The sequence below is a fragment of the Drosophila willistoni genome, chromosome 3R (genome assembly GCF_018902025.1).
Source record: "Drosophila willistoni isolate 14030-0811.24 chromosome 3R, UCI_dwil_1.1, whole genome shotgun sequence".
Lineage (NCBI taxonomy): Eukaryota > Metazoa > Arthropoda > Insecta > Diptera > Drosophilidae > Drosophila > Drosophila willistoni.
Window position 1 is genome coordinate 2,085,987 of NC_061086.1, and position 22,721 is coordinate 2,108,707.

The 22,721-nt window shown below is 36.7% G+C and overlaps 2 protein-coding genes across 4 annotated transcripts; both read right to left on the reverse strand.

Annotated features, from left to right (window-relative positions):
- Window positions 1-7,647: 7,647 nt before the first annotated feature.
- LOC6650890 (cystinosin homolog) lies at window positions 7,648-9,871 on the reverse strand. Its single transcript, XM_002072608.4, has 8 exons — window positions 9,804-9,871; window positions 9,642-9,735; window positions 9,408-9,590; window positions 8,976-9,336; window positions 8,704-8,912; window positions 8,559-8,638; window positions 8,396-8,498; window positions 7,648-7,828 (listed from the first exon to the last, which is right to left on the reverse strand). Exons 1-8 carry the CDS (start codon window positions 9,853-9,855, stop codon window positions 7,714-7,716), a joined length of 1,197 nt encoding a protein of 398 aa, XP_002072644.2. The 5' UTR covers window positions 9,856-9,871; the 3' UTR covers window positions 7,648-7,713.
- LOC6650891 (scaffold protein salvador) lies at window positions 9,857-22,018 on the reverse strand. Of its 3 annotated transcripts, none has more exons than XM_023180092.2 (5): window positions 21,815-22,018; window positions 21,034-21,641; window positions 20,045-20,974; window positions 19,878-19,955; window positions 9,857-9,921 (listed from the first exon to the last, which is right to left on the reverse strand). In XM_023180092.2, the coding sequence occupies exons 1-5, from the start codon at window positions 21,935-21,937 to the stop codon at window positions 9,876-9,878; spliced, it is 1,785 nt and encodes a 594-aa protein (XP_023035860.1). In that variant the 5' UTR covers window positions 21,938-22,018; the 3' UTR covers window positions 9,857-9,875. The 3 variants fall into 3 exon arrangements, with proteins under 3 accessions (XP_023035860.1, XP_023035861.1, XP_002072645.1); XM_023180093.2 differs by having other exon boundaries at window positions 19,872-19,955; XM_002072609.4 differs by lacking the exon at window positions 9,857-9,921 and having other exon boundaries at window positions 19,437-19,955.
- Window positions 22,019-22,721: the final 703 nt, after the last annotated feature.

Below are 22,721 nucleotides of genomic sequence, written 5' to 3' on the forward strand. Positions count from 1 at the left end.
TCAATGATAAATGTTACTTGTAAATGTAATGTATTAATTAAATGCTCAAAAAATTACCAAATTTCTGTTATTGTCATGTTTTGTGCATTTAATTTTTTCCGTACTTAGTTTGATTCGTTTAGTGTGAACGCACAATAAATTTATTTGATATTTTTACGCAGTTTACAAATGGTTCAATGGATCTTTTAGTGTTTTTGATTCTAACATCGACCGGCATTTTGAGATCATAAAATATTATGCAGAAAGCTGAGGTGAAAGGGGGTTTGCTTCAAAAACAGCGAGTATCTCGCAGGTCCTTTGATGAATTAGTAATTTCTATAATGAAAAACTAACCAGCTAAAATCTGGAAAGTGTCGAGATCTAATTGCTATTTATACTATTCTATTTATACTTTTTGGGACCGGAAAAAGATGTATTCTGTCCGTTACATACATTTTCGCGAATTCCATTTCACCTCACCGTCTTCTAGCAAAGGATACACAAGTTGGTTCACTCCATATGTAGGGAAAGAGTAGTACGAATTCTTCCAAAGATGTAAAATATATGGACTGCTCGAAGTAAGCTCGCCCCTGCTGTGTTTCATTAAAATAATTTGCCAAAATGAATAAATTTAATTAAAGGGGTGTTAAGATGTAGATGGTCGTGGCCGAGTTGCAAAACAAATTAAAATGAGTTTACATTTTACGAAGTATAAGTGTTAAACTATTAAAATGCAAATTTATAATATACAGTCTTTTACTCTGCACGGTTTATTTTTGCATAAAATACAGTTTAAATGTTTCAGGTCTAAAATTTTGCAAGAACGTCAATTGAATAGAATTTTGTTTTTTATACCATACACCCATAGGGTGAAATGGTATATTTAAGTGGCCAAAATGTATGTAACAGGCAGAAGGAAGCTTGGAGTCGGAAATCATAAAGTATATATATATATTTGATCAGATTAACAGCCTTGTCCATCTGTCCGTCCGTCCGTCTGCCCGTATGAACACGCAGATCTCGGAGACTATAAAAGCTAGTCACAAAATTTGGTTCATAAACTCGTGTAGTATGTAAAGTGATCAAGTTTATTTTTGCCGTTTTTCTCAAACACTCTACTGACACCAAATTTGGAATATACATTTACTTAGTAAATGCGCACATTTTGTATTTGTAAAGATTTTGACAAGCCCCTTTCCGCCCCCGTAACTTGAAAAAACTCAATTATCTCTCCAGTAAAATACCAAATCCAAATCCAAACCAGAGGGACGGGGCTAACTTTGACCGCGTCAAAGTTTGTATACCCTTGCAAGTTTTTTGTGTAAAAGGTCTAATGTCTGCGAAAGAACGGCTTAGGAAATAACGAAGTTATTGAGAAAAGTCACTGTTCGTGACTTTGGCGTTTGTATGGGAGCTATATGATATAGTGGTCCGATCCGGCTGAATCCGAGATATACAACGCCTGCAGTATATACAAGCCTACATGCAAAATTTCAGCTCTGTAGCTCTAACGGTCTAGGAGGAGTTTGCGTTGATCCAGACGGACGGACAGACGGACGGACGGACGGACATGGCTATTTGAACTCGTCTCGTCGTGCTGATCAAGAATATATATACTTTATATGGTCGGAGATGCTTCCTTCTATGCGTTGCACACTTCTGACCAAAATTAATATATTAAAAATAGCGGAGTTACACATATAAAAGTTTTCGATAAGACCGAATTTGGTCGGCGGGTGGGGCGCTAGCGTGCTCGTATGCTTGAGTGAGCGAGATACTAAGATATGCTTGTAAAAAGCATGTGAACACAATTTTTCAAAAATACTTAAATACATTTGTTATTAGAAATTTGAAATATTTGTTTTAATTGGTGTATGTTATACGTAAGTCGGCGAGACGACCAACTTCATTTTAGTTTTGCAATCGGATAACGGGTTTATCCCAAGTTCTTTAAAACTATAGAATAAATATGTTCCTGGAAATTTTAGCTTAAAAGTTGGTCCCCAATGCTCACTGGTCCAGATTTCGAAAATTTTGGAGGAATCTTATATTTTTTTTGAAGAAAAAAACTATTAATTTTTTTAAATAGAGTATTGTCAGGGGCTTCTAGAAAACATAACGAAAAACTTAATTTCATAATCCTTAAGACTGAGTGCTATTGGTTTCACTCTGGTGTCTGTGCAAAAAAAAGGAGTCTTGAAATTGTAAGTAATTAAATCTCAAATAACTCAAATATTTAAGTGCATAAAAATGAAAAATGAGCTTGAAGGTATCTAATTTTAATTCAATTTCAATATGTATATTAAGCGATGGTATTAATTTTTTAGGCACAATTTTGTAAAAATCTACTTCATTTTGGGAACATAGATTTAAATCATGCTAAAATGCTCGAGTTTTGGCGTGTATTTTTCCGATTTCTGCCGAAATTTAGGACTTTTTGGACTATACTGTTTAAGAATAAACATCGTCTTCATCTGAAGCGGCTCCACCAAATCAGATGCGCTAAAGAAAACATAATACAACTGTACTTTTGTCACAAACCACTAACCTAGCATATGACTAAAATTACAATCAGCCACACACGTTGTGGAAAAACACTTGTAATTCTAAACTAAGGATGTGAAGTGGCCGACGCCGTGACCAAAATAATATTTTTCAACCCCCGAATACGTGGGTTTGAGTCGTACTAGAATAGAATCTTCTAAGAACAATTGTTACCTCCCAGCACTGGACGTGCATGACGCTTTCCTGAATGTTTATTTGACGAAACATCTCGGCAATAAATATTGGGAGATACCAGACGCGTTCCTTTCGATCAGATACTTCTTCTGGTCTGAGACCATTGATCTTTTTGGAGGTATCTTCGAAAATGCCTTTGGCCCTTTTGTTGGTTTCGGATTGCAATTCTCTAGATACGATTGGTTTCAATATGAAACTTTCCGTTATGGCTTAATCTATTTTTGCTCCAATTGCACTCGCAATGATGCATTGTTATGTGTTTGCTTGAGTATGTTACACCTTGAGTGCACCATCCTAATGTACACTTTGAAGCAATGGGTTCGTTTCGTCTTCCCTCGCGGATTCTTCACCGGTCCATTGCAGGAAAATTGGCTCTGGCGTTGAGAAGATCTTAAGCTTATCCAAAATGCTTTCATGAGAGTGACTGATGAGCCCTCATCCAAAAATGCGAACGTATTAAGGGTTACATTGGCTCCATACAGTTTGATGGGTATAACGCGAAAAAATTGTCTTTCAGGGATGCCAACCTTCCGTCTTTTCACGTAGATGTCCGTATTTTAAAGGAGTTCTACGTGACTGGTGTGAGAGACGAATTTACGTACTTTTAAAAAATATTGCAAAATACCCTAAAAACTAAAATTTTTGGGTAATATCAATATATTATGAATTAAATAAAAATGTGATATGATTTATGTATATTGGGTTAGCTAAATTCTACTAAATTCTTTTTTCGATATGTTTACGAATGCCGTTTTCAATGGGTTAGCAGCGCTCAATTGCAAAAAGATTGGCAGCGCTTACTTTAGAATTTGTGCTTGAAATTGGAGGGAAAAAAATGTAAATGTAAAAAAAACCAGAGAGCCGGGGCTAACTTCGACCGCGTCAAAGTTTGTATACCCTTGCAACTTTTTTGGTAACTCTTGCCTTACCTATAGCCATCAAAGTGGAAAAACGTTTTATCGAAAAAGGCGAAAGAACGGCATACAATCTTAACATAGGAAATAAATAAGATATTGAATTAAGTCACTGTTTTCCACCCATCGTTCCTATGGGAGCTATATGATATAGTTAACCGATCTTTGTCAAATTCGGCACAGTCATTAACAAATATATTTAACTAATTAATGTTTAATTTGATCGCGTCAAAAGTAACGAAGTTATTGGCAAAAGTCACAGTTTTCGACCGATCGTTCCTATGGGAGCTATATGATATAGTCACCTGATCTTGATCAAATTTGGCACAGAAGTTTATAGGTGTAATAAACTAACCAATACTAAATTTCACGACAATAGCTTAGAAAATAACGAAGTTATTAAAAAAAGTCACTGTTCGTGACTTTGCCGTTTGTATGTGATCTATATGATATAGTGATCCGATCCGGCTGAATCCAAGATATGCATATCCGAGCCCTGCAGTATATACAAGCCTACATGGAAAATTTCAGCTCTGTAGCTCCAACGGTCTAGGAGGAGTTTGCGTTGATCCAGACGGACGGACGTGGCTATTTGAACTCGTCTCGTGGTGCTGATCAAGAATATATATACTTTATACGGTCGGAGATGCTTCCTTCTATGCGTTGCACACTTCTGACCAAAATTAATATACTCTTTTTGCAAGGGTATAAAAATGGAAATTTTAACAAGTGACACCGACGAAGTAGCAAACGTAACTCCAACCAAAAAAAGGAAATTGCACTACGACGTGAAGTACTCAGCAGCTTGGGAAATAAAGTATTCATGGTTGACGAAAAGCAGTAACGGTAATGTTATTTTTATTGCAAATCTTGCATAGCGGACCTAAAATTTCAATTAAATTTTATATTGAAAGTTTAAGACCACTACGAAATTGGGTTTCCTTTCAGGATGAGAAGCTGCAGTAAATGAAAAGTTTAAGCTTTTTAAATCCAGCGACAATACTCAACAATAGTTTGAAAGCAAAGCTACCATCTATTGCACATTTGGGGCAAATGTTTCCAGGTACGTTTTATATTGTCTTATTAACAGAATTTTTAATTAGTTCTTATTATTTACAGGATTGTGTTGACAAGATATGACGGAGTTAGACCGCGAATGGTGACTTCTCCGGAACATGAATTTCCCTTCAAAGAGGAGGAAGCGGTACCGCCCGACGACTTTTGGCGCTTTGTTTCAAACGTAAAAAGAGAAATTCAACCCACATGACAGAGTTAACCCAAAATTAGCTTGTTTTGCCACATAGCAGTGCTAATGCTGAGCGTTTGTTTTCAGAAATTAATTTAATTAAGACAAATAACAGAAACAAATTAGACACGGAGACTTTAAAGGGATTGCGTCACACCAAAAGTGGACTAAAGGAAAACTTAGAGCCTTCTGACAAACGCCTAAAATATTTTAATCAAAACATGTATACATTTTTTTAAAAAATGTACATAAATTAATATGTATAATTTGAACAATGTAATTTGCTTTTTAAAACGACAAATAAAATTACTAACAACGAAGTACAATACAGATTATTTAAAAATTTATGGTTTATTTATTTTTGTTTATTGTTTTTAAGCTTAAAAAAGTACGTAGATCTACTTATTTCAGCTAAATTCTCAAACTTTGACATAGAGCAACTTGGTGATATGTGGAAGCACACATCACGCATTGTATCTTAGGCTTATAGTTTTGTTGCCAGCCATTCTCTTAATTATTTGGTCCTTCCTGTGGCCGTTGATGTGCATGCGAGTGTGTGTTGACATTATTGGCCTTAGTACTTTGGTCAGGCATGACAGTGGCTGCGGCCTACGCTATTTTGGACAACCAACCGCTAAATGATTTTATAACCCACCCTTTTGCTGGGTGGGTAATTTGTCGATAAGTTCTCGAAGAAGCATCGAGCATCAAGCTTCTCATGCTGATCAAGAATATATATACTTTATACGGTCGGAAACGTCTCCTTCTGTGCGTTACAAACATCTGACCAATTTTATAATACCCTCTGCAAGGGTATAAAAAAAACAAAATCTCTCCAAATTTGCATTGTTTTGTATTCAATAATTAAAAATATGCATACTTCTACGCCGAATAATTTCATTGCCGTTTTTATTGGTAATGAAATTTACATGTAGTGCCTAAAAGTAGGCTACTGCGTTTTTTTAATGAATCGAACCAGAGTTCCGTCGATTTTAGGCAGGACCTCTAACCCCTTACACCGTCGAGCTGCTTGTAGACCACTCGGCGTTTTACTTATAAGACACCAAAGCTATAACTTTAAAGCCGATTTATTAGGAAAATATGGAATAGTGCGCCGAAGTATTTCACACAGCTTCAAATGACGGGGTATTCTACAACATATCCAAAATTCATCCAAATCGGTGATTCGCATACCTGAAGTTCCCCTTGTCAGTACAAACTTACCTTTAGAAAATACATCATATTTTGTTCTGGTTTTATAGATTTGGCTAAAATCTCTTTCATTGTTAATGACAATCTCTCTCACTTAAACTCTTCATCTTAACAGACTGGTTGAATGGCCTTTCATAATCTTGTCGGAGATCTACTGTATGTTCAATATCGTAGGCTTAGTTTACTCGTAGGGTAATGAATCCTGATGATACTTACTAACAGCCTGTTTCTTTTTCTATGCCACATTTAAATGGCGTGTAAATAAGTTACCTATGTACAAATCCATAGCAAATATTAAAACGATTGACGAGCTTATCTCACTCAGAAGTCAAATTAAATCAGATTGTACTCACGATACGGGTTAATAGGGACCTTGTCCTAATATTTTCTATAAAAGTAACGCCAAGAGTGCCTTCCCTTCTAATTTTAAGTTATTATTGAAGTCGCAACTAAAGGTTTTTCATCAATTTTCCTTTAACATCTAAGTATATGCAACAATGTTCAAAGTAAATTCTATGTTAATAGGATATCTCAGCGAAAGACTAAAATAAGTCTAAACTCTGTATAAAGTAAATCTAATAATTTGAAAATAAAGCATGAATTGAATTAAATTTAAATGGTGTGTTTTGACCTCTTCTTGGTAGACATATGTACCTACTATTGTTTGTAACCTAAGATCGTGTCATTCATACTAACATATTTGGCAAACATATTTTTCACCTTGTAAAACTTTATATTATAAGCTTTTCTTCGCAGTTTCTAATTTTCCTAGAAATCTTCTATTGTTGAAAGAAAATCTTGTATTGTTGATTTCTGTATTGCCAAAAATAGTGAAATATTTTAAAGACTAGTCAAAAAGAAAACCACCAAATTCCTATATAGCTTAGCCAATTTTGACTTGATATTTGCAAATCATTTATATCTTTCGACCTGGAAATAAGTGTACGTTCTGTTCTTTTTTTTGTACATAAAAATCGACAATAAAAAATGTCGTCAAAAGCAAACAAATGTACAAAAATCAAAAGCTTCAAGTTCTTTTGGCTGTAGCTTCGACAGCTTTTGGAATAGGGATATAAAGGATTTGTGGTTTGATGGGGTAATATTACCCCTATCCAAACCAAAAACAAAAATTACTCTGCGATTTTCAAGATGTGCCCAAATAATTACTTGAACCCAATAAAGTGATTTGCTTTTAGAAGGATTTTAGGAATTCGTCTTATGTTGGTCAAATTGGAACAATTTTTAAAGTTTTGCCACACTGTGTCAGTACACCTATGTTTATAGCTTAATTCGTTTATTTTTGTTGTTGATTGGTTTGGTCGTTGACGTAAATAAATAAATTGCATTATTAATAACTAAAAAACTACTCAAAACAAAGTTTCAGTGAAACCAAGGTATTTATTACACCTAGCTATAAAATATATTGACAAAAAAACGTCTGGAAGTTCGGCTCTGTCCATAGAGAATTTATTTAATTGCATTTGTTGCACTTTTTTGTGTGCCTAAAAAAATGTAAAAACAAAGATTACACAGTTCATTTAAATCCATATTTACATATTTAATATTAAATCTTCAAAAATTTACATATATTTAAAATTATCAGAACGAAACATTGGTTGCATTCTAACATTTTTCAGATGCTTCAACATCCGGCTCTTTTTGCGGTGAATCGTTTTGGGAATCATTTTGCACTTCCGTAACAGCCGATAAATTGGAAATCGAAGTTTCTCTGGCATGTCTGTAAATAGTGAATAATCAAACATGTAAACCATCTAAAATACCTACAAGAGGGCTTTTTTAATGGTGGCTAAAATTGAGTAATACAGTAGAGTCCGGTTATAACGACGCTCAAGGGACGGAAGAGTATTATCTGGAGGCTGTTTCATATAAGTTTGTATTGGGACCAACCAATCATTCATCGAAGTTTAGTCGCTATAACCGGACGGTCGTTATAAGCGGAGTCTTTATAACCGGATTTCACTGTATTAGGAGATTCCAGGGCCAAAAAATGGGGCTGAAAAAGTATTCATTGCTTTCAACAAATTTACAACTTTTCGTAAGCCTTGGAAAAATTCTCTATAAAGTATGTTCACGTTCTTAAACTTCTTTATATGTTATAAAAAGCAAACTCTTAAACTGCTTCTTGCATGCTTTAGGGAGCACAGCCTTAAATTCGCCACTGCAGCTATCACGTTGTTGCATTTTGTGTGTAACAACGATTGTTAAGAATACGCACTAATTTTGGCACGTTGTCAAACAGAGAAAGGAATAATGTAAGGGTATCCAAACTTGTTGAGTTACTTACCTATAAAAGACGTAGTGCTGCAGCATAAAGAATATATCGAAGAGTACCGAGAAGACGCCGAGGCCAAACTTTGTGGGATCTCCGAATATAGAAACCCAATCATCTGAAACGATATCGAGGTATTATGCAAGGCTACCATTTCCCTTCAAAGTGTATTCATTACCGTAATTATGGGCATTTAGGATCATTTGCAGCATGCTCAGAGTACCGCCAGTGAAGTCCAACAGTATGTTACCAATACTCCTACAAAGATCAAGTCAAATCGGATCTTAATTCCAGATAATGGTGATTCTTTAATGGATTCTTACCATCCGACAGTGCTCTTTCGGCGGAAATTCATAAGGGCTTGAGGCACATATTTAATAATTGTTATCGTCAGTTTTACATAACTGCAATAATAGAGAAAGTCTAACCAATGGATTACACTAACGCCAGCAAGGATGGCTGAAATCATAACGAATAGGGTAAAGATTCCCAAAATACCGCATGCTGTCTTTGAAACTCGTTGTTGACCACGCTGTGAAAATCATATAAATTTAATAAGCAAATTACAAACACGACGAATTTTTGTCAATCCCACCTCGTAAATGAAACACTGAACAATTGTGATTGTCGTGGCAAACATGGCGTGCAGTGAGAAGACGACATCGTTCAGCATCACCGGATTGAGGCCACGAGGATGACGATTTTCGTACTCATCCTGCAGACTTCCCACGAAATACAAGCCACAATTGAACATACTGTACAATGTAAAGCCCACAATATTTAATGTGAGGAAGTCAAAATTCAAACCCTCGACAGACTTGCGCCGATAGTTTATCCAGATCTGGGGATAAAATGACACAGACCAGGCTACAAAGTAGATCCAACCAAACACAATTGAGGTATAGATGAGGGCTTCTGATTTAGCCACAGTGATGCGTACAAAGAGATCCTCAGTGCTGGACAGACAGATAGATAGAAAAATATAGTAGTAGATGATATCCATAGTCTTTGGAAGTTTTCCACTTACATCGAACTCTCACCGGAGGTGCTGTTGGCTGTGATCTCCACGTAACCGGCTTTTAGACCTGTCACGATAACAGTTTGGTTTTGGATGCTCCCTGCGGAGTAGGTAAATGACTCGGGATCCACGACTAAATGGTCCTCGTGTTGCGTCAGCAAAGTGACACTGAAATCCGTCTCCAGATTGGCACTAGACACAATTCGATATTGATTGGCACACAAAGAATCGATGAGAACTCACCTGGCATAGACCAAAAAACTTTCGTTTGAACTCACAATGATTGTGAGGTCGTGGGTATCCACAGTGAGACCCTGACCGGTTGCAACAACCACCACTAACAAGGATAATAAATCGTGGTTGCTTCTTGAGAAGGTTTACTAAAAATTTCGTTGCATAACTTACGCATGGAGAGCACGGCAAGCGCCTGGAAAAATCTATGAAATTTGCGCTCCATTGTTCAGGCTTGAATTCAAATTACTTTCCACACTTTAAAACTCTTTTCATTTTCAGCAGTGACGCACTAAGGAAAAAGAATGAAAGAAAACCCATTAAGATTGATTCGTTTAAGGCCCAATCAATTGCAATTTAAGTGGGAATATTAAATTTGCGACAATTAAATTCGAATTGAAATCACTTTGACTTGATTGAAAGTTGTGTGAGAAGTTGCTAAAAAGTTAATTTGCATATCATACTTGTTAACTCTAAGGGTCGAACAGAAATTGGACTCAAGGAACTCCCACAGCCAAGAATTTACGAAACTTATATGATAAAATAATTTAAAAGTACAGTTATTTTAAGCTCACTCTTACAATTACATTCTGTTTTGTTTCAACACGACTTAAAACTAAATCTTAAACGATTGCATATATTGATTTCGATCAAACATACAATCGGCTCGAGGTTAATAACTAAAAAAAAGATAGTTCAGTCTCCTTCGGAGATCGCTTTCAAGGGCTACAACAAATTTAATGTAGTAAGTAAGTTTCTCGCCGACTTAGGTATACCATACACCAGTAAAGCAAATATTTCAACTTTATTAAACAAATGCATTTTCACATGCTTTTTACTAGCATATCTTAGTATCTCGCTCGAGTGCTTGAGTAATCATACGAGCACCCTAGCACCCTAGCACCCCACCAGCCAACGGCCAACTCCGGCCTTATGGAAAAACGTTTAGGTATATGCATAACAAGACTGTTTTTTGTCCGATTTTGATCAAATTTGGTATTTTGCTAGATATTAGTATTAAATTTAAGTGTGCCAAATTGCATAAGGTAAAAAAATACGGGAGATATTCAAGTTTTTCAAATTACGGGGGCGGAAAAGGGCGTGGCAAAATTTTTATACATACAAAATGTGTGCATTTACTAAGCGAATATACATACCAAATATGGTGTCTCTAGCTGGAATAGTTTTTGAGATAAACGCTTTTTTTAAATTGCGGGGCCGGAAAGGGGCGTGGCAAAAATTTGAAATAAACTTGATCACTCTACATACTACACGAGTCTACATACCAAATTTGGTGGCTCTAGCTCTTACAGTCTCGAGATCTAGGTGTTCATACGGACAGACGGACAGACGAACATGGCTAGATCGACTCATTTGTTGATCCTGATCAAGAATATATATACTTTGTGGAGTCGGAGATGCTTCCTTCTGCCTGTTACATACATTTTGGAGACTTTAATATACCATTTCACCATATGGGTGTATGGTATAAATATAAAGTTTAAAACATATAACATAGATTATATTTACACGTTGACGTCTGTTTAGTCCGACGTGGAGCTTTGAACTGCGTGTGAGAGTCAAGCCAATGTTTGTATATGTGTCCGTTTGTATATGAGTCTAACATTTGTTAATGTATTTAACAATAAGATTTGCAGCATCTTTAAAATAAATCTGTGCCTGTAGTTTTGCTCTTGCTGCAAGATCGACAGCGTTACGAAATCAGCTGTATGCCCATTGGCAGTGTACGATCTATATCCAGATGATCTTGTTTTAGCTTTGATTTTGTTGTTCTTACATACATTTGATCGCATTCCTTATGGTCATTTCCTCCGCAGGGTTTATTGTAGATTATATTGTTCTTGTCCTAGGGCTAATCTGTTTCAGAAGCCTGGTATATAGGCGACAGATTTAAATGCCTGTCCTTGTTGCATTTCACTTGGGCCCCCAAACTTTCTATTGAAATGTGATCTATTGATTCACATTTGAATCCATCATCGTTTTGATATTCTTTCTTGGGAAATCGTTGTCCATTAGTATTCTCCAGATCCGTTTTTTGTTTTCCGAGTGGAAAACTTTGCCGAGCGTATCTATTGATAATATAGCCGTGTTTATAATCATATTTTTTGGTTGAAGTGGTAATTAATCATTCGTCCAAAGAGTGTAGGCTTTTTATACCAGCCTATCTTAATCCGGTTGTCCAGACAGCAAACCATCAAGTCAAAAAAAGGAAGTTTATCATCCACTTCCATGTTTATTGTAAACTTAGTGTCCTTATGGTATGAGTTTAGCATGGTCAAAATATTATTATTTTTTTTTAAGATTAATTGGAAATATATTTCTGATAACGCTATTTTAAGTGCAATTAAGACCATGCACCAAAAATGTAAACTTTTTATACCATACACCCATAGGGTGAAATGGTATATTAAAGTCGCCAAAATGTATGTAACAGGCAGAAGGAAGCATCTCCGACCCCACAAAGTATATATATACTTGATCAGGATCAACAACCGAGTCGATCTAGCCATGTACGTCTGTCCGTCCGTCCGTCCGTCCGTATGAACACCTAGATCTCGGAGACTGTAAGAGCTAGAGCCACCAAATTTGGTATGTAGACTCGTGTAGTATGTAAAGTGCTCAAGTTTATTTCAAATTTTTGCCACGCCCCTTTCCGGCCCCGCAATTTATCTCGAAAACTATTCCAGCTAGAGACACCATATTTGGTATGTATATTCACTTAGTAAATGCACACATTTTGTATGTATAAAAATTTTGCCACGCCCTTTTCCGCCCCCGTAATTTGAAAAACTTGATTATCTCCCGTATTTTTTTACCTTATGCAATCAAATTTGGCACACTTAAATTTAATACTAATATCTAGCAAAATACCAATTTTGATCAAAATCGGACAAAAAACAGTCGAGTTATGCATATAAACGTTTTTCCATAAGGCCGGAGTTGGCCGTTGGCTGGTGGGGGCGTTAGAGTGCTCGTATGATTGAGTGAGCGAGATACTAAGATATGCTTGTAAAAAGCATGTGAAAATGCATTTGTTTAATAAAGTTGAAATATTTGCTTTACTGGTGTATGGTATACCTAAGTCGGCGAGACGACTTACTTACTTCATTAATAAATGAATTTTTTGATGAATTTTTCACCCTTAAATTAATGAAATTTTGTATGTACACTGCATAAAAAACGAAATTTGTATGCTTCCAATTTAGTTTCTTGTAAAACATTTTACAATACCGAAGACCCAAAAAAAAAGATAGAAACTCTAAAAACAATAAATCTATTATATACAATATATCTATCTTTATTTTATTTAGTCTAGTTTGAATAAAGAATTCTGAGCCATTTAGATTCATTGTCATTGTTGAATAGACATCGCTATAGAGACAACGAATAACTTGAAATTTTTAGATTACCATTGTTAGATTGGATTGGCAAAATAGCACATTTTTGTACTTTCTATCCAAACCATAATCTCATCCTATCATCATAATTTATTATAGAAGTGTTTACTGAATTTTAAGTTGAAGTTTCATCTCATTTTTTGCTTGTATAATTACATGGACTAATTATGTATAAACTAACTCAAAGACTAAAATTGATATTTTGCATTGTTAAGAAAATATCAAGTTCACTTTCAGTAGATTGAGATGAGTCGATGTTATAAAAGCTATGCCAACTACATGCTAATTTAAAAAGAAGATGGCACAAATATTGTCATTTACAATACTGAGTATAGGCCAATCTCGATACTTCATTTTCTGCAAAAAGTCAAGTTAGGGTGAAATGAGTCACTCTATTGAATTAAATGATGAGCTAGGAACGCTTCAAACTCTTACAATGTAACTTTTCATTCCGATATATTCGAAACTTGTTTTTCCTCGCGCTACTCCCAACCCCTTTACAAACCCTTTGTTTATATACATGTACATATGTCAGTACAACTCAACCTTCGTTATCGCTATATCAACTCATCTTCTCATGCTGATCAAGAATATATATATATTGTATGGGGTCGGAAACGTCTCCTTCTCTGCGGAGAATACAAATACATAAAACAAATATAATCTATTGCAAAAAATAGTGTTATGCCGCGGACAAGATTAAAGCAAAAGCCTGCGTTACTGCAGATCATGACACGTTAGTCAAAAACAAAAGAGATAAACTAATTTTTTGCATTACTCTGTCCTTACCTGAGGTTTTAAAGTGGTCAACTATTCATTTAAAGAAGGCTGCGTCGACTTGTCATCGAGAAGTTTCTAATCTAAGTATCTGAATTAACTTAGATGACCTCGTTGGACAAGTTAGACTTATGGGATCTCTGCTATCCGCATCCTAATTGGAGAAGGCCATTATAAGACCAGTTGAACTTTACGGCTTTCAAATATTTGGCAATAATGAGGCGCAAAGCAAGCGAAGAAGTGGTATTTTCCAAAGCTAGATGCGCACATATGCAATTTACATCCATTAAAAGATCCAATTTAAAGCATAAGAACACACTTAACGTAATTTGCATGTCAGTCGAGTTAAGTTGACTTGCACTTGGATATACTGTATACAGGCCCGGACTGGCCCACCGGGCAAGTGTCTTTAATTAGGGGCCCTTTAACTTGTATGGCCGGTGGGCCCTTAGGGTCCCAGTCCGGGCCTGACTGTATAGACCTTAATGTCCAACTAGGTGATCAGAAAGGACTTGTTTGATAAAAACTTGCTTCCTTTTGCGTTGAACGATAACTTTGAACAGGAACTAATCATAAGTAACGACGAAATATACGTAGACAGACTGCATAAGAAAACTAATGGCTTATGTACATATGTTACTATTAGATAGACTAAAAATGCAATGATAATTGAACTGGATAATTAGAAGGTTTCTGGCATTAATGGATATTATTTTTGGTGATTTTGTATTTTTTTCGAATCTTAGAACTTTCCGAAAATGCTACATGAAATGCAATTGAAATCTTATTTGATTTTAAAGGTGTGTATATGATATTTTGTTTGTAACACCACAAAAAAAATTAAATAAATTGTGATGGTATGCTAAATAAATTGCTAAGCTATTTCATGCTGTTTCTACAAAAGGCAATTTTTTTTGTTTCAAGTTTTAGAGGAACGGGGTTTGCTTCAAGGAGTAAGAACTTCTTTTCTATAGTTGTAGCTGGAGGAATAGTTGTTTGAACTTGTTGTTGTTGTTTGTTAGTAAGTTTTATAACAATTTAAAGGCGGACTAAAAGTTCGTCAACGCGTCGAAAAATTAAAGTTTTGAATGGTACGGATAGCTCAATAATAATAATCAAAATTTTATTTTAGTCTTAAAAATTTTAAACTACTTCAAACTATAGTTAATGCCAGGAAAACGAAAAGACATGAAAAATGTTACACATAGTTGTTCCAATATCAATAATATCGATTAACTTTGTTTTTTTTATGGCTCAGACGAGAAATTCATTTTAAATATAAAAGCGGTTCTCACTGTCTCACCTAAGTCAAAAAGTTATAAGGGTATACAAACTTCTACATGATTGAAATTAACTCGACACTAGTTCGTTCATTCAATTGTTATTTTTCTTGTCAACTTTTAACTTACTATGTTCGCATTGCCAACAGTTCGCACGCATATTGGCACACTTAAACTGCACAGGTGGATAAAAAAAAATAAGTAAAAAATATGTTAAATCGGTCACCGGCCACCGAAATCGTTTTCCACTTTCGTCGCGAAGCGTTAAAGAATGATTAAAGTTGAGGAAAACGCACTTGAATTTGATTTGGGTAACTGCTTCTTAAGAAAAAATTAATTCATTAGATGTTTGAAATGATTTACAACTTCTTGCGGGCAATTAGTAAACTTTTCATTCTTAGCCAGGATCACTTTTCACACATTATTATATTTTTATTTGACCATACGTAATTGATAATAGACTTATCCACTAAGAGACAAAAAAAAGGATCGAATTATGCTTATCGACTTTTGGTGCTATATAATTATCGACTTTTGGTGAGTAAAAATTGAGATAAGTTATATAAAGAACCAGAGGGCCGGGGCTAACTTCGACCGCGTCAAAGTTTGTATACCCTTGCAACTTTTATGGTAACTCTTTCCTTACCTTTAGCCATCAAAGTGGAAAAACGTTCAAGCTAAAAAGGCTAATGTTTGCGAAAGAACGGCCTACAATCTTAGCATAGGAAAAAACTAAGATATTGATCAAAGTCACTGTTTTCCACCGATCGTTCCTATGGGAGCTATATGATATAGTAACCCGATCTTTATCAAATTCGGTACAGTCATTAACAGATATATTAAACTAACAAATGTTTAATTTGAAAGCAATCGCGTCAAAAGTAACGAAGTTATTGACAAAAGTCACTGTTTTCGAAAGATCGTTCCTATGGGAGCTATATGATATAGTCACCCGATCTTGACCAAATTTGGCACAATCGTTTATATGTATAATTAACTCACCAATATTAAATTTCATGACAATAGCTCAGAAAATAACGAAGTTATTAAGAAAAGTCACTGTTCGTGACTTTGCCATTTGTATGGGAGCTATATGATATAGTGATCCGATCCGGCTGAATCCGAGATATACAACGCCTGCAGTATATACAAGCCTACATGCAAAATTTCAGCTCTGTAGCTCTTTCGGTCTAGGAGGAGTTTGCGTTGATCCAGACGGACGGACGGACGGACGGACGGACGGACGGACGGACGGACGGACGGACGGACATGGCTATTTGAACTCGTCTCGTCGTGCAGATCAAGAATATATATACTTTACATGGTCGGAGATATTTCCTTCTATGCGTTGCACACTTTTGACCAAAATTAATATACCCTTTTTGCAAGGGTATAATGAGCGAGATGGCATCGGTTTGATGTTTTGGAAAAAGATTCGTAAATTTCTGGCAATCTGAATGAACTTGTGCTTGGAACTTTCACACTTATGGCTTATATACAGAGAACCGGCTTAATTAAGATGATTTATTTGAACGTTAAGTTTTGTTGGAAGCTCGTCAAAATGCGATTTATTTGATAATCCAGCCGAAAAAGGCAAATGTTCGAGAAGTTAAACAAACGGAACAAAAGCTCAATCAATATTTTCGCAGTGTAGAAGTGAAATGTGGCTAACAAGAGCATCTGACATTTGTTTATATTGTTGACTGATTGCATTAACCTTAGCTCAATGTTACTCATACATACATACATATATGTAGCTTGCAATCGGAGCGAAGTAAATTTCTGGTTTTTGCACCGTACACACTTCAAATTGGTTTGTAGGTAATACCGATACGAGTGCAAATTAAAGGAAACATGATGTCAATATCAAGCAATATATGTTCAATAAAATGAGTATTTATAGCTTAATAGATGACTGGGCAGAAATCAGGCGGAACGCTATAGTGCAATAGTAAAACGCGCCCCAGAATGGGAGATAAGTCGACAGCCCGAGCTGATAATGGACTCGTTACCGCCTGATTAACTATAAAATTATTGGGCAATAATTGACTGGGCATAAAAGCAGTAGGGCGAAAGTGGGAAGGGAAAGAAATGTCGCTTGACATTGCAGATGAATCGTCGGCTAAGGGTATTTGATCAGCCAAGATCGGTGTGAGTTTATGGGAATTGTGTAAAGACTATATACTATCAATATCCCAAGGCATTTGTGTAAACAAATATAAATAATTCATCAACACGTTAAACTCGAGTTGAACGTCTTAGCCGGATTAGAACTTTCACTTGTCTGGCTATGGCATTGGCCATGGCAATGGGTCTGGTCTGGTTTTGGTCACTGATCAAAAGGAACAACAGCAACAATCGTCAGTAAATGATGTGTAATGATGTGAACTTAAATGCGATCTCTGCCAGAACATGGCAGTTAATCAAGTTGCTTGCGCAGAAATAAAAATCACTCAACTGGGAAATTAAACACCCGACGGACGACGCGACTCTCAAGATACTGAAACAGCTGCCCGCCAAGCCAATGCGTATAAAGGTGTTGCTGGAGGAGCCAAAAGCAGCAACAGCAGCAGCAGCAGCAGCAACAACAACAACAACAACGGCGACTTCATCGGCAAACAACAATGACAATAAAAAAATAACACAACAAAAAAAACCAACAAGAGCGAGAGCTAAAACTGATACTCAGACCGGCAGACCGCTTGGCTGTAAAACGTTTTATTTTTGCACTTGAAGTTTTGATGAATTGAATTGCTGCTCTTATATAAATACTCAATTACCAAAAAAAATATATGTAAGTACTTTTTAAAAGACAACTAAGTAGAGCTGCACAGGACGGAAATTTTTTTTTTCAATTTTCGCACAGAAAAAAATTAGTAAGCGGAATAAACATATTAATGGGATTTTTTAAAAATGTTTAGTACAAAATTTACTTAATTAAACATTGATTAAAATGATTAGATTATTTAAAAATGTGTTTTTAAGGGAGGTATTTACAGAATCATTGTTGTCAATATAGAAATATCTCTTGTTCAAATATGTATTCAGTTTTCGTTTTATGTCTTATTTTAGCTTAAGAAATTCCCAAGTGCCATGAAAGTAGAAATGGATTAGATACATTAAATGCACACTATTTGCATTTTGAAAATCGAGTAAAATACCCTGCAACAATTAGGTTATGTACTTAAACTTCTCAACGATTAGTTGTCGATCTCCCCTCTAGTCTTGATTTCAATATCAATGAATTTTCTTGTATATCCTTTTACATATTCGGACTTTGATATACCGACTTCACTAAGAAGCAAGTAACGTGAAAATTAGAAATCTACTTAAGCTTAAAAGAGTTCTCTTTGGGAAGTAATCGTCAAAATAAGAACACTTAAAATGACTGAAAATCGCGACTTACAGCGAGTTGGTGACATGGACAAAATATAGAGAAGGTTCTGAATATAGAGAAATGTTAATCTAGAAGATTTGGCGGCAAATTTCTAGGGCCAGACAGTTTTTCGTCTCTTAATTTAGATTTTATGCGATTTTCAAATAATGTTATTGAACAGATTGCACGTGTCTTTTTATAGCGTTGAATTGGTCATTGTATTAAGGTAAAATACAAAATCTAATTTTCAATGCATTCAATGCATTTCTAAGTTGCATTAATTTCAAATAACTTTATAGATGCATAAAAAGGTGATTGCTGCAATTAGTTATATTTACAAAAAAGTCACATATTTAAGGTTTACGGATTGCTGTCAAGTCAAAAAGTGCTGTATTATAGAGTATTCTACAACACATTTACAAGCTCAAACGGAACGACTTATCAATGGCAAACTGTGCTGAGTTGTGTGTATCGAGGAGACTGCAAAATGACACTTTTAAAATGTTTTACAAGCATCTGATAAGGGGAACGAACAAAAGAAAAAGTTGATAAATGCTTGCTCAGTACACACTTAATTGCCGTAGACACCAATAAAAGATTGTTCCACACATCCAAACGAAATCAAATGTAAGATTCACTTTCCATCGATAACTCTTTCTTTGAATACATTAGTAGTTTGCCGAAATATGAAATTTGGGTTAACCGAATGCGCCAAATGCATATCATTTCGTAAGCAAAAACAAATAACAAAAAAAAAAAAAAAAACAAAACTTTGCAGAAACGTAAAAGTTTTGCAAAGCTAAACACCTGCTCCAAGTGACAAGACGGAATGGGTTCTGACACAGCAAATTCCGTGGATAAGACACAAACATGGGGGAAATTTACAATTTTTAATAAAACAGAATCAGAGCATTTATGAATTATTGTTGATAAATTAATGATAAATGCATATATGTAACTCTTAGTTTTCCTCTTTTATTCAAACTGCACAAACGTAAGACATATATACGTTTTTAAAAATGAAATCTATGTTTGTTTAATCTCACATGGATGCTGGGCTCTATGGCGTAGTCTTTTTTAAGGTATATGAATATATTCGAAAGTTGAATAAACTGTGAATGGGTAAAAAAAAAATCTGTATAGATGGACCCCAAGGAGTTTGTTTTGCTGAATTTTTCATGAGTATCTCCGACATATCATTTGCGCGACGCAAAAGTACGATTAACTTGAACAAATCGAAGGAACAACTCATGGGAGTCTTGTCTTGTCGATAGATCCATTCGTTAAGAAGAATATGTTGCACAATGCCATGAATAGGAGCAAAACGAACACGTCAAAAGATGTTGGCGAGTATGCGTTCAATTGTCGTAGGGAACAGTATACACATTACTCCTACTGCAATTGTTGTTGGGATCCACAAGTCGGTTGGTTCTGGGTTGCGGCGCGTCGATTCTTCTCGAGTATTAAAGCGCGACTGTAAAAGAAAGAGAGATAGCGTTTGTTTTATTGTGCATTTAATGAAACCTAGCAGAGGCCACACCATACTAGTTCCTGCATACTCACCGATAACGTTCGTAGAAACCCACAATCGTGCCGAGCTCTTGCTTGAAGAGACGCACCAGCATGCTATCGAAACCCTCCAGCTCGGGCAGACTGAACATATTGAATTGCAGCAGATGATCCTTAGACGAATCCGCCTCGGAGTAGACGGCAAGCCACTTGGGAATCTCTTCGAGCAAGTACGGATTCGCCGGGACTAAGGCACTGTGAGTATGAGCAGGTGGTGGTGCATCATAGAGAGATGGCTCCGGTCTGATGGCTTTGGGTGGCTCAGCTGATGTCGTATAGTAGTAGGATGTGAGGCAAGGATGCTGACGCTGGCACTGGCCGGTGTACTGATTCTCATAGTATGTGCCGTGCAACTTGGAAACCACCCGACGCCAACCCACCGGCAGACCCTCCCGTTCCAATGGATGATTCCAATGCGTGGTGTGAGCATTGTGATCGATGTAATACTTTCGGCCATGCAGCGTGTACTGGGTGGCCCAACCAGGAGGCAGTGGAAGTTCTTCCTCGACGTCTGTAAGCGACTGCTGCGATGGCACCTTCTGCAGCGATCCATTAACGCTTCCGGATCCAGTTGGAGTGCCAATTGCGGTGGAAGCTGGTGGCGTAGGAGGCGGCGGTGGGGCATACAAAGATTGCACTGAGGTAGAACTGCCACCACGGCCACTGATGCTCTGCGAGTCGCCGGCACCAGACGGCAAAGTCAGGTGATGGTGATGCTGTTGTTGCTGCTGATGATGATGTTGAGGTGGCGCCAGTGTGGTCGATGATGCTGAAGTCGTGTTACTATAAATAGGCGATTCCGAGCGCTGGGTTGGTGTCACACGCATGGACGCAACCCGATAGGGATTCTCATATATGGGATATGAATCACTGGAGTAACTACCACCCAAGTGAGCCAGCTGCTGTTGCTGTTGCATTGGAGATCTGAAATCGAAAGAATGTTAACGAATCTCCCATTTAGCAGTAAGCCAAGACGTTCGTACCTGCTCTGCTGGTAACGCGGTTGACGAAGAGTTGAACCAAACTGGGGCTGCTGCTGTTGCTGGAGGGCAAAATGCGTCGGAGTGTGTCGCGGAAGTAGCTGCATATTGGCATAGGAGGCACTCAAAAGAGTCTGATCAGCATCATAGCTGGCTGCTGCCATATGCGGATGATGTGGGCCGTGGAGGGATTTCTGTGTCGTTGAATAGCTTCGCTGGAAGCCCATCTTTGGCGTTGTGGCGATATGCAATAGTGGCGAAGACTGCTGTCGCCTCATTCGCTCGATCTCGATCTGCTCGATATTCACATAATTGCTGCTATTGCTTCTGCTGCCACTGATACTCTGGCGGAACTGCTGTGACGGTGGTCCCGGAGGAGGCAGAGTATGTGGTTGTGAATGCGAGTGCGGATTTAGGGGCAGTTGGCTTTGAGCACGACGTGCATGATAATAGTCCGGCTGAGTATCATTGCAGGAATATGTATTCCGGCTGGTGCTAGAGCTCCGCGGCTTAAACTCGCAACTTGGCGAAGTGCTGGCACAACGTTGTAACGTTTTCTTTTTGGCTGCCACCCTCTGATCCGTCGTAGTCCACACATTGATCACCGGTATCTAAGGGTATGACAATAAAAATAAGAATTACTTACATATGTATAATCTGAGTTTAGTGGAATTGTTGATTTGATCATTGAACATAACAATAATATTTAAAAATCTCGAATTTCAAAAGCAAAGCGTCGAGCAAATGAAAAAAATCGAGCAAGAAAACAAATACAAATACAAACCTCAGGTGGCGTATCCTTTTTAACGTATTTCCCCACCACGCCCTCCTTGTGTGATTTCTCTTTGCTCCGGCGCGAGAGCATCGTCGGCTTACGATTGCACAGCAAAATTGTTAAATAGTTCATGCGCAGCGCCGCCTATCCTGGAAGAGTGCTTTTTATTCCTGTCGTCGCTGACGCCGTCGCCTTTGTTTCTCTGTCATTGATATAATTGATTGTGTAGCCCTGGCCCAGGTGGAAATACTTTGAAAAATACCAAAAACATCTGTTTGGTGTTTATTAATGGCATACTGACACAAACACTCTTAAGCTTTTCGAAATTACCATTGTATTAACTTAATACAACGTTCAAAGCCTTATTATTTGCTACAACTTAACAAAATTACTTGAGGACATAAGTTAGCACGTATTTGGTTTTTGAACTTTGATTCTGATGTTCTCTGCTCCCAAGTAATCAAAGAAAGAATTTATTTAGTAGTTGGTTAGTTATTGTGTAAAGTCATGCCAGCGCATGAAATGTAAGTAAACTTGTTTGTAATATGTTTATGCATATCACAGAAACCAGTTGTAAGTTGTAAAACAGATATCGTATGTGTATACTGTGTATACGAATTGAGGCCAAGATTATTCAAATCGATGACACTCCTGTTCGGCTTGACAAAGAACAGTCTAAATACATAATAGTTTATTTGCTACAACCAACTTTTACAACAATATGTAAAAATTTAAATCAAATTTTGTTTCCTTCAATTTGGATTAATTTTAAAAAATTAGTGCAATGCCATTATGCCGTAAATAAATTATTTGTTTTCGTATTTTTATGGCCAGGGCTACACAACCATTACAATCAATGACCAAACGAAACTAAAGCGACAGCGTCGCAGGCGACAGGATTGCGCACTTGTCAGAG